Below are 12966 nucleotides of genomic sequence, written 5' to 3'. Positions count from 1 at the left end.
CGCGGTGGGGTAAAACGGGAAGGATGGCAGATGGTCCATGGGCTTGCAGCGATGATTATGCGCTTAGTTTTGGCAAGTTTCACAAGCTTGCAGGTGTGACGTTACACAAGCTTCGAGGTGTGACGTTGCACAATATCTGTCGTGTGATGTCCCTAAGAAACCCTGGGTTACTTGGAGTGCTTTTTGGTTTCCCCAGGCACATAAGCATGCCTTAATCCTCTCCCACCGTTCCTTCAACCACTATTTTTTTACTAATCATACTGTCACAGATTAACCACACTAATCATACACACACGCTAGAACCTAGGGTGGCAGCCAAAGCACGGCATGCGCAACATTCATTATGCTTGGCCAACTGCAAGCAATCTAGGAGCTGTGATGTTGCGCAATATCTGTCGTGCGATTTTGCACAATCCCTGTCGTGTGATGTTACATAATCTGGCATGTGATGGTCATGGTTGTTTCCACATTGCCGCACAGGTGGGCCAGGCATGGTGTAAAGCAGGCAGGGAAAGTATGGAGCAGGACGGTGGGGGGCTTTTCCAGTGGTTGATGCCCAGCCCCGTTGAGGCCTTTCCACTGGCCACCCACCCGGTCGACCGGGATGTCGCCTTGTTCTCCGTCTCGTTCGGCACGCTGGCGGTACTGGAGACATTTGTCGAGCACCAGCTCTTTTCAAGGCGGAAGGCGAAAGACCACCGCAACTACCACATAGGTGCAACCTTCCAACACGACCAGCGGTCCCTACATGTTGACCTCCACCTCAACCACCACAGTGCCTGTCCACAGCGAGTTGCGGAGTACCGATTTGTGGTGCCATACGCCAACATCCTCAAGGTGCGTGGATTCTCCAGGGCATGTGCGGTCTTTTTTTTATTATTTTTGGACAGGAGAAAACATGCATGAGCACTGGTCGTGTGGTTAGCTAGCAGGCTAGTAACAGATTCAACTCAATGCAGTACGTTATTGCAGATGACAGAATGCATGCAATGTACAAAATATCCAAGGAACAAGTAACTCCAAGTCTACATATATTAGGATACTATAGTTATCTTCTATGCCTGCTCTCATTAGATATAGCTGTTACATAACTGTAAACAAGGGCAACGGGCCCAGTAGAAATTACCTACCACTTATGCACAGTTAGGTAGTCTTCCGCAGACATGTTTGCAGAATTGCCTTTGTTTATTAGTAACAAATAATAGAAAACCATCCGATGACAGGATTTCAGCTTGCAGCGTTGTGTGCAAACCATGTTGCAGCATGCCCGCTGTGTCCTTGACAGGATGAGTTTTTCGTGTCCTATCCACAGTCTCTCTGGTCTGCCGATGTTGCATTATGTCTGCGGCATTTTAAAGAACCAAGGTAGGACTTCGCAAATAAGCAAAATGTAGATGCTGCTTTTATTGCAAATTGGACATCTCTTAATTAACAAGCGATCGTCGTTAATAAATATATTGGTGATAGAGCCTAGTGCTACAAAGTAGCTTTTCTTTTCTCATTCTTTATGCAGGGAAAGTTCTACATGATGTAAGCTAGAGTGTACACTAAACCTTTCAGTGCAATAGTACTATTGACTTCGGTGAAGGTCTTCAAGGTAAATGCTTTCAGGGTAAATACCTTTGCGGTATAGGTCTCATCAAAGGCCATTCTGGCTAAAGGTCTTTGTCCAGCTTTAGGCCAAAGGCCTTTTGGTAGTTTTTTAGGTGAAGTGCCTTTAGCACGTTAGGACCTTATGTGCCCACTATAAAGAGTGTTACTTCACATTATTCCGCTCTTAGCCATGTTAAGCTGTCTGCTGCTTTTTGTTAACTCAAAGCCCCAAGAACAGAGAAAAATTTATAGTTAAAACCTTTTGGAAATAAGTAAGCAAAGTACAGAAATTTTCATTGTGCTGGTCGTACATTTTAAAAATAAGTCTTACCTTAACTTTGCAGTGCAAATTTTACCATGCTGACTGAGCTCTTAACTTGTAATAAAAGCAGTACCCCTTTTCCCGCAGTTAGGTTGGTCGGTTGGTTTATGGGGTTTAACGTCCCAAAGCGACTCAGGCTGTGAGAGACGCCGTAGTGAAGGGCTCCGGAAATTTCGACCACCCGGGGTTCTCTAACGTACACTGACATCGCCCAGTACACGGGCCTCTAGAATTTCGCCTCCATCGAAATTCAGCCGCCGCGGCCGGGATCGAACCCGCGTGTTTCGGGTCAGCAGCCGAGCGCCGTAACCACTGAGCCACCGCGGTGGGGTAAAACGGTAAGGATGGCAGATGGTCCATGGGCTTGCAGCGATGATTACGCGCTTAGTTTTGGCAAGTTTCACAAGCTTGGAGGTGTGACGTTGCACAATATCTGTCCTGTGATGTCCCTAAGAAACCCTGGGTTACTTGGAGTGCTTTTTGGTTTCCCCAGGCACATAAGCATGCCTTAATCCTCTCCCACCGTTCCTTCAACCACTATTTTTTTACTAATCATACTGTCACAGATTAACCACACTAATCATACACACACGCTAGAACCTAGGGTGGCAGCCAAAGCACGGCATGCGCAACATTCATTATGCTTGGCCAACTGCAAGCAATCTAGGAGGTGTGATGTTGCGCAATATCTGTCGTGTGATTTTTCACAATCCCTGTCGTGTGATGTTACATAATCTGGCATGTGATGGTCATGGTTGTTTCCACATTGCCGCACAGGTGGGCCAGGCATGGTGTAAAGCAGGCAGGGAAAATATGGAGCAGGACGGTGGGGGGCTTTTCCAGTGGTTGATGCCCAGCCCCGTTGAGTCCTTTCCACTGGCCACCCACCCGGTCGACCGAGATGTCGCCTTGTTCTCCGTCTCGTTCGGCACGCTGGCGGTACTGGAGACATTTGTCGAGCACCAGCTCTTTTCAAGGCGGAAGGCGAAAGACCACCGCAACTACCACATAGGTGCAACCTTCCAACACGACCAGCGGTCCCTACATGTTGACCTCCACCTCAACCACCACAGTGCCTGTCCACAGCGAGTTGCGGAGTACCGATTTGTGGTGCCATACGCCAACATCCTCAAGGTGCGTGGACTCTCCAGGGCATGTGCGGTCTTTTCTTTTATTATTTTTGGACAGGAGAAAACATGCATGAGCACTGGTCGTGTGGTTAGCTAGCAGGCTAGTAACAGATTCAACTCAATGCAGTACGTTATTGCAGATGACAGAATGCATGCAATGTACAAAATATCCAAGGAACAAGTAACTCCAAGTCTTCATATATTAGAATACTATACTTATCTTCTATGCCTGCTCTCATTAGATATAGCTGTTACATAACTGTAAACAAGGGCAACGGGCACAGTAGAAATTACCTACCACTTATGCACAGTTAGGTAGTCTTCCGCAGACATGTTTGCAGAATTGCCTTTTTTTATTAGTAACAAATAATAGAAAACCATCCGATGACAGGATTTCTACTTGCAGCGTTGTGTGCAAACCATGTTGCAGCATGCCCGCTGTGTCCTTGAGAGGATGAGTTTTTCGTGTCCTATCCACAGTCTCTCTGGTCTGCCGATGTTGCATTATGTCTGCGTAGAGGCGAAAGCGTTTTCCGCGCCACTTTGACTGCCTCTGTGGCACTGGTGGCGTCACATGTAATTGAGTGCTAATTACTAAGTGACGACAAATCACTAATTAATGGTTAATTACTTATTTGTGCCTGAATACTAATTAACTGCTAATAATGACGCTTAAGCTTCGGCTTTAGGAGTGGAACACGACAGCGTGTTGTAGCGCTGCCAGGGAGTCCACGGAATGCCACCACCCGTTCGGCGCGATGCCTTGCCCTTTGAACGCTTTTTGAGGAAAGGAAAGGGCGCAGTAATTCTCTGTCATCTCGGTGGACACCTGAACCGCACCGTAGAGGAAGGGAGGAAGTGGGAGTGGAAGAAGAAAGACAAAGATGGCCCGTAATGAAGAAAATGAAAATTGTATTGGAGGAAAGGAAATTATGCAGTAACTGTCTCACATATCTCGGTGGACGCCCGTCAAAATTCAGGGGGGCACTTTTTTGACCTAAAGTGTGGTCACTGATGTGTGGTTGTTTAAGCTTTAAGATGTTAAGCTTCGCCTCTAAGAGTGGAACGCGACAGAGTCTTGCAACGCTTGCAGGAGTCCATAGAACGCCATCGCCCATTCGGTTCTATGCCTAGCTCGTCGGTAAATTGGTTTTTGAGGAAAGGAAATGTATCTGCCTCTCATAACTCGATGGACACCTAAACCTCGCCGGAAGAGAAGGGAGGAGGATGGGAGTGAGCGACGACACCGTATTCACTAGACGCACCTTTGTTCTTCCCAAACCATCGAGCTGGCATGGTGGAGTGGATAGCATGCTCGTCTCACACTCCGAAGACCGGGGTTCGATTCCCGAGCTCGACCATTTTCTCACTCGGTTTTATTCATTTATATGGCCTGACTAGAAACGTTAATTAGGCTAATTGAGTAATTAAGCAATTAACTAAGCTCAGTCCCACTTACTTGGAGCATCACTATATGATCCCTTCAATTGGTTGCCTGGTTACTAGCCGAAGTACAATTGGCCCCGTTTGAAATTCGCGCACTGTGACGTCACGACAGTTTCGACCAACTGAAAAGAGTGACATTTCTGTCGACAACTGCTGCTTACAACGATGAGACATTAAAGGCTTTCGCCTTAATATCGTCTTTTGTTGAGTATTCTTTGATAAAACAATTTTGTTCCCTTGGAAGAATGACCTCTAACATAGCTCTGATTCTACTAGCAACTGACCAGGTACAGTTACTTTGGTGCAAGGCGTAATGGGTAAATCTCTCTGATTTTTAAAGTAACTGGCACCCCATTTCTTGCGCCCTATTGCAATGTAGCCCCTCGTTTAGTACGACTGATGCCATTAGCCAATGTGCATAAATGGTGGCAAATTATTCTAGCGCAACGCCTGCGCCGTCCTTTAACTGGTGTGCAGTAGCTTGATACTCACCTGCTGCTCTTCCCCTCTGCAGTACTTCCGAGGCTCTCTCTTCTTCCTCCTGCGTTGCCGCCGCAATTTTCAATTATCGTCCAAGCTTTACCACAGCCCTTAGCATCCTGGTAATGCTGGCTACTAAATAAATCCGTAAGCAATTCGGCTCCTGTTTAACTATATCACCTGATTTGCTGATAGCACTGTCACCTCGCCTCTTCTTAGCATTACGATTTTTTTATTGGTGTTGACAAATATTAGGTTGCAATCAGGCTTCGCCTATGCTTGAAAGCTTGATGAGACCGTTTTTTGCTGTACTTCTTCATGCTGCTTGCCTTGCACGCATTGGTCAGCTGTTGAGCTAGAGTGCGTCTTGGTGAGGGAGGTCTGCCGCTCCTGCCAGCCGCTGCCGTAAGTGGCATTTCACAGATGCAGGCTTACTATAATGGCTTACTAGACTGGCTTACTAGAATTCTAGAATGTCAGAGGCCATTGTCCTGAAGTGGACGTTGCTTGAATGAAGCAGCGTTGATGATGATGATGATTTCACTGCGGCCACTGAAACATTGCGGGGCTTTGAATGATATACACCAGGGGTTTCAAGGAAGACAATTAGGCTTTTTGAGGTAAAAATATTATTTTTTTTTACAGTGCAGTTTTGCCAGTGTTGGCGGACTCCAGAAATCCTTTAAATCGGTTCAAGCAGTTAGCTGGTTAACTAAGTTTTAATAACTTTTAGCTATAAGAGTTAGACACCTATTTGCAATTGGCTATCTGTAGCCGCTCGTTAGTAACAGCCATATCGGTTTTTATAATTTCGAAAAGGTTATTACTACCCTTGGCGCTGTGGCTCGACAAAATTTAGCTTTTTGGTTAGTTACGTTCACTGTAACGGTTGCTTTGCCTGCATGCTTTTCGAAAGCGCATGTATTTTTGGAGCGATGGAGCAAAATTTTTGCCGAGCCACAGCGCCGAGGATAATCTCGTTTTCGGAATTGTAAAAACTATTAAGGGTATTACTAACGACCGGCTACAAATCTTTAATTCCAACCAGTTGTGTAGCTGTGATAGTTAAGAGTTAATTATACTAAATCAGTTACTCTGCTTACTAGTTAGCACTATTCACCATCTTTCCGGTTACTGCCAACACTGGTAATACGATTCTCCAAAAGCCATATTTTAACCCCAAAAAGCCTATTTTTGAAACTTAATTAGGCTTCCCTGAAACACCTGGTATATGGACGCTAACAAAAAGTAATTTTTGCTCACCGACCTCTCCTATTGCGTTCATTGCACTTGACACCATGGCGGCATGGACTTTAGAAAAGGTGTGAGAGTTGAAACCAAACATTAGATGCCATGTGTTGGCAAAAATATGCCATGTAGGGAAGTTGGATGCCATAATTATGGCATAGAGACTGTGTTGGCCGTCCTATAGGCTTGTCTTCTGTTCGGCATAGGAGCAGCACATGTCCCAGTTCTTCTGCAGCGTTCGACTTGGTCTGTTGAACTTGAAAACAGTAGGAGTGCGAAGTGAAAAACTATACAAAATCCAAACAGTTTCGCACAGCTCTTTATTCCGCTTCAGGAACAGATGTTCTATCAGTGGCCCTTTATATCTGACGTCAGCTAAAGTGCGCACTCAACAGAAGGTACTGACCGGCAGTTCGCGTGAAGGAGCTGCGACTTGCGAGCACGGCCTAGCCATTTCTCCGCATCTCTTGTCGGATTACCGCTCGTTCAGCGCTCCAAAGGGTGATACGCTCACTTTTATTGGGGATATGATCAGTGCTGTCATGCCGGAATCGCTTTGCCATGCAATGGGCGAGCCGATCGCTTATTTTCCTCAGAATTTCTTGTCAGATACCGATAGGGTAGAAACATAGTCAGTTACTATAATAAAGCAAAATGACAAGTTAATATGAGGCATAAAACGAAAGGAAATGTAGTTGAATCCGGTTGCAACGAAGACGAAGGGACCCGGCGATTTCTTCCTTGAAACCGTCGTTTCGGTATAGCCTTAGGTGACCTTGGCCGCAAATATCACTTGCTAACGGTCATATTTATCATTTTGTAGACAAAGGACACCATACATAGGGTTTAGTCTGCAGTTGATGTGTGCTGACGTTGTTGTGGCCTGCTTGTTCATCTGTCCTTGTGTGAAACCATCCAAAACGGGTACTGGCAATAGAGTCGCCGCTGCTCGCCCGCTATTACCGCGGCCCTTATCAGCTTCAATATGTACAAAACGGGGCTAAATAGGCGTCTCTCCGTCGTCTACGGCACTAATACTCCAGGACTCGTTTCCAACGTGGTGAAACATAAGCGGGCCACGGAAAAAACGCCTACTCGCTGGCTAGGCCAACATATTCGGGCTGCTAACATGTATTTGGAAGCGTGGCGGCGCTGTGTGCGCGCGTTTAATGCTCTCTTCGGGAAATTAGATTGCTGGTAACAGGGAGAGATGTTTAGTGAATATTTTACAGCGACTGCTTTAAGTCTCCCGTTACACAGAAAATCCACAGAGAAGCAACTTGGGTGGCCAACTTCGGTCACGTGACATTGTGACGTAATTCAAACCTGCCCACTGGTTTGTGAACAGACGGAACACCGGGGCATGTTTAAGTTAAATTAATGATGTATCGCGAGGCGTTGCCCAGGAGGAGCAACCTGAGTCGCACAAGCCCCACTGATGGCAGCACCTGACACTGCGGGGCCATCGCTTAACTGCTGCACTACTGCGCCAGGAGTGCTCCGAGGCCTCCCAGGGATCTATGAATGTAAATTTGAGAATGACCAATTTTCAGAGATTGGCGTTAACCCACTAAAGCTATCCCGTCATACCCAAGCGCTGAGGCCGATACGGACCACGGTAAAAACGGGCGAGCGGGTGGCCGTCTCATCGCGAGTACCCGTTTTTTGATGGCTTCTCTGCATCATTAAAAAACTGCGGATAACAACAGCACCACTACAGGGCTTCAGCGCATGAGAGAACTGTGCAGACGAACAGGCTGCAGGCATCGCCTGCTTCTCACAAGAGTTATTTAACGGGCGCGTAAAGTACCGGCCAAATAACGGCAACATGCAAAGGAGAAACCGTGTTCGTATACGTACGAATACTTTTCTTTCTTGTGCGCGCAGATTGCAAAAGCAAAGACTGTGACTGGAGAAACCTCTTCCTTTGTCGTATTACGGTGGATTGTCGCCGAAGGAGTAGGCGGCAGTTCTGAGGGTGCCTCACTCTGAAAGGAACTGTACCGCAGTGTCTCGATTTGTATGACGCTGCATGAGCCACAGCGTTCACTGGGAAACAATTTGCTGCGTTGAACTCGGTTTCTCAGTGACCGCTGTATGTCTGTCTGGTTGATTTACCACCCTCATTCCCTCTTCTCTCGACTACGCAGGCTGCTGCAGCTGGTGTTGGCATGCATTCTTGGCCTCCTGCGAGAGCTCTGAGCAGCCCCGGAGGATGACGGCGGATATTTCGATTTTATTTTTTAAATATTTTTTCGTTATTACTGAATTCGACACACTTAACAATTGTGTTATAATTTATTAAATCAAAAGAACGCAATAACCGTCTCCTCTTTCCTTTAGGAGCCTAGAAGCGCTCTGTGAGCGTTTATCCATCGCTGTTCACTGAGGGGCTGTCCACTGTTAAGAAGCGGGTAAAACTGGAGAGAGAACTGCACTTAAAGTGCTTTCAGGAGCTATAAGAAATGCTGAGTTTTGCCACACACTCTCGACATTAGCTACGCTCTCGGCACCGCCGACTTCACGCTACAACTCCCCACAAGGGGAGGTCCACCGTGATAACACGTTATCCCTCAGCAAGGGAGTGCGGAAGTTCTCGCTTAGGACGCACTATGGTAACCGCGCTAAATAGTCCTGGTCTGCAGTTGGCACTTGTAGAGTGAACAAAACTACATAAAAGATAAATGGCTGCGCGTGTGAATGCGACTGCGCTGGAATACCACGCCGCAATACATAACGCGTCCTAATAAGGTTGCCTGTGAATAGCTGCCGAAGTTGGGCGGCATTGCTGAGACATTCGTTTGCAAAGCTCTCGAATTTAGGGGACAAGCAAAGCTGTCGTTGAGGCGAAGAAACGATACATTACATTTCGAACCTTTCGTCAGTACTGTCATCCTGGGGTTCAGAAGTTTATATTGAATGTAGTATTCAGTGCGCGTCGCAGAATCCTGCCGAGCCATTCTAGTGCCACTTGAAATCCCAAATCCACATGTAATGGCAGCATGTAGCCCGCAATGTAAGGGAAGTTGTTGTCAGTGAAGCATGGATATCCAATAAATGCAAGAGTGCTCAAGATAAAACCTACGACTTGTCATGAGGTGGGATGCGTTGGGAATTGCGGGAAAAACCCAGCTGCACCTCACTTTCACACAGGCAGCCCAGATCAGTGTGTACAATTCCTGCTCATTTTTGTCGCAGCGGAAGCATTTTTTTCTTCACTGCATTTTGCAGCCGTGGTGGCTCAGTGGTTACGGCACTTGGCTGGTGACCCGAAAGACGCGGGTTCGATCCCGGCCGCGGCGGTCGAATTTGGATGGAGGCCTAGAGGCCCGTGTACTGTGCGATGTCAGTGCACGTTAGAGAACCCAAGGTGGTCGAAATTTCCGGAGCTCTTCACTAACGCGTCCCTCATAGCCTGTCCCTTAAACTCTCAAAGCTTCCTTACCTCAGTATGGATGCCTTCACTGCAGTGAGGCCCCCTCATGTCAGTCTGAAAGCTTTCTTACTGAGGAGCCCTCACTAAGGTCGTCCTTGGTGCATCCTCAGAGTTAAGGCAGCTACTAGCTGCCTTCATGCGTCCTTTCATCGCTCCTGGCCCTAGGAGAGCGCTTGACCTCACTACTGCTACAAGTGACTCCGCACACTCGCGCTGGCGGCGAAACGCGATGCAAGGACGCGAGCCCGGCGTGAGCGCAGTTGAGCAGGCGGGAAAAAACGGCAGCGCGGACTGACCGCTACGCGGGCGACTACACGTAATTTTTTAACCGTAATTGTGAATATGCATTCGATGAAGCGTACCTGTATCCTCCAATAGCTAGGTCGCTTCGCGACGTGGTGACTTCAATAGAAGTGCTCTCAGAGCAGTGAGTGGAAGTGCTCTCAGATTCCGCACCGGTGCGGCTCGGTCACACTTGGGCATTCGGTGGCGAGAGCGAGTGAAATCCGCCGCGGCCGAAATGTTGCCTCGTTCACACCTCCCGGCCACCACGTCGCCGCTCGTGGCGTACAGAGATATGGTTAGAAAATGGCATAAATCGACGCTTTCTATGTACAATTAGCGTATGCATGCTTGCATACGCTAAACACAGGTATTTTGCGAGACCGTACGACATTTCTCAAATTCACGCTTTCTGTTAAAGTTATGCAAACAGCGACGCAATGGCATGACGATTGACGATTATGTGGCTATTCCCTTTGCGTCTGGTGATCGAGTTTCGCTTCCAGCTCAGCCTTGTAGCGCCATTTTTGGTTGTTAGGAGAGAAACCATTTCTGTCAACAAACCGACGGCCTACATAAGCCTAAAAGCGGCTGAATGGTCAATCTAAATAAAATATTAGGCAGATTTATTACTTGTACTTTCCCTAAAGGCAAGACGAGACGAAGCGAACGATCGATGCCGCATTTATGGCCAGCGAACGCACTGAAAACTACAGTAACAACAGAATTCAGACCGATTAGATTCTGCAGAGGAACCAGAAGCTTTTCTTGGAAGAACACGCACAGTGATGTTCTCCCCATTTCGGCCTGACCTGGTCGGCAATAATTGTGGACGAGGAAGCTTGGCTAATGCACGGAACGTTACTGGAAATAGGCGCATTGGCCGCGATCGGCCACGACAACCATCACGCATGTAAATATACTCTTGGTTGCTAACGATCAAAATAATCACTACTATTCGGTGCATGTGCTTTCATACTCATGACTGAATATCGTTTGAAAAAGCGGTAAGTCAGCAAAGCCAGACGGCATGATGGGTGCTGTGTTACTCCTTTGACCAATCGTAGCTCTGAACGAAATCAACATTTTAACGCTTCACTCCAACAAACATACCAGAGGCATGAAAATTATTTCGCTAATAATTTCTGCTGATGATTAACACTTCATTAAAGCAGTAATAAAAGCTTCAAAAGGAATCGTTTTGCTTCACAGCCAGCTTGAGCTCTGTTCGTTAGATCTGATCTTCATTTTCTTATAGCGCAAGGTAAACACCAGGACGCTTAATTCCCACGTCGTGCAGTTCCGAATCACCTGCACTTCTTTTCAAGTAACCCCTCGTTTTGGCACGTGTCCCTGAGCAAATAAAACGACATAGTGTTGCACGAAATCAGAACTACGCTCTCTGACGAGACTCTTGAGACACGAGCCAAACCGTACCTTCCACCCGTCAACAGTGCGTTGCTCGTTACAGTCGCTCGAGTCTTAACTGGAATAGAAGCGATTCCAGACGAATAACAGAAAGGGTCCAGGTTAACATGCATACAAGTTAATACATCAAAACCGCACGAACGAGCGATAATGTTGACGCAGTAATTTTATGTTAACTCTAGGTATGTTGTAATGTAACGCAAATCCCAAATAAATTGTACTCTTATATTTCTGCTTCGTTTCAATAAAAAGGAGCCCTACTCACTGATAAATGCGTCATCTTCACCACTAATACTAACAAAGCTGAAAAAGAAAAAATGCAAGAAAATAGAGAAAGAATAATTTTCGAACGTGGACTAAACATTATATATATATATATATATATATATATATATATATATATATATATATGCACTTTTTTGTTTATAGCACTTTTGCTATGACGCGATCGATATCTCGTAGTCGCAGTTTTCCTGGTCTACAATTGAGATCACCAGCATTTGTAAATCTGGTGGGAAACAACAAAGCGAAAAAGACATTTCGACGTTTCCTTTCCATCAAGTTTACGGATCCTTTTCCTCGGTACAAGACAGCGACGCCCACAGTAATCAGTTTTCGAGATAGCTGCATTTCCTGATCATGCTTTGGCGCGTACAAGTGTTTCGAACAGAAGCAGTTCGATTTCAGCTTATTTTAAATTGACAAACAGGGAGCGAGGCGACGAACGCAATTTAAGTTTATTACGGACCTTTTTTGCGGATGAAATTGTGCTGCACGCCTACAATAGCAGAAACCAGCTTGACTCAGTGTGCGTACACGTAATTCTTAGCTCTTCGGTTGTTTCGCGCAGCTTTAATGCAGTCAAGTAGTATTGATAGGCACAAATGGAGTTAATTCCCACCAATTTTCTTTAGAATGGTAGGAAGCATCGGAATCAGCTGCAACAAACCGGGTGCCACAAGAAACAGTAATCTGGGCGCTAATATTACTGCAGTGCATTGTGAATTCTGATGGAACGGTTCATGCTTCAGGAAGTAACTTTTTGTTTTAAAGGCTAATGATAAGCACAAAAGTACATTGCACTGGATGGACTCAACCCGAAGACCCAAGCTCGGAAATCAGTAACTATGGCATATAAACAAACAGGTTTTCCTTCATCTTTGTAAGTTGCTTCGGATGATTGAGACTTTAATCTTGTATGCGCAAATAAAACTGAGCTAAAGGACGCATTGTAGCGCACTGATGAACAAATCTTTAACAAAAATATAAATTCAGCGGTGGTAGTTGCCTATATTGAATAAAATGAAAGCGCGTATAATAAACGGAATCGTCCCAATCACCCGTCGCTTCAAGCGCCTTAACGGGTGCTTGGGCTGGCATCGCGCTGGCAGTGCTCAATTTCTGCTCAGTTGGCCCGTATTTGAAAATATTTCGAGAACTTCGCGCACATGACGGTTGAGCGAGAACTGCTGCATCAGTAGTGGTCGACTGTCGTTTGAAAGCCACTTCTGCGCAGTCTTCTTCAAAAGCTCAAATGTCGTGAATACGCTTTGTTCGACCGAAACTTCTGATCACTCGATGCGGCTGTAATAAATCCATAT

At 46.3% G+C, this 12966-nt stretch overlaps 1 protein-coding gene across 9 annotated transcripts in view; it reads left to right on the top strand.

Annotated features, from left to right (window-relative positions):
• The window catches only part of LOC149357903 (uncharacterized), a 286652-nt gene that overhangs the window by 3710 nt on the left and 269976 nt on the right, over positions 1-12966 (top strand). For all 9 annotated transcript variants that reach the window (XM_089584956.1, XM_089584958.1, XM_089584955.1 and 6 more), the window contains exons 3-4: positions 481-837; positions 2693-3049. In XM_089584956.1, the coding sequence (XP_089441082.1) occupies positions 481-837; positions 2693-3049 (714 nt within the window). The remainder of the gene's footprint in view (positions 1-480; positions 838-2692; positions 3050-12966) is intronic.

Source organism: Amblyomma mixtum, chromosome 3 (assembly GCF_055824585.1).
Source record: "Amblyomma mixtum isolate Tamu chromosome 3, ASM5582458v1, whole genome shotgun sequence".
Taxonomy (NCBI): domain Eukaryota; kingdom Metazoa; phylum Arthropoda; class Arachnida; order Ixodida; family Ixodidae; genus Amblyomma; species Amblyomma mixtum.
This window is presented reverse-complemented; position numbering and strand designations above follow the sequence as displayed.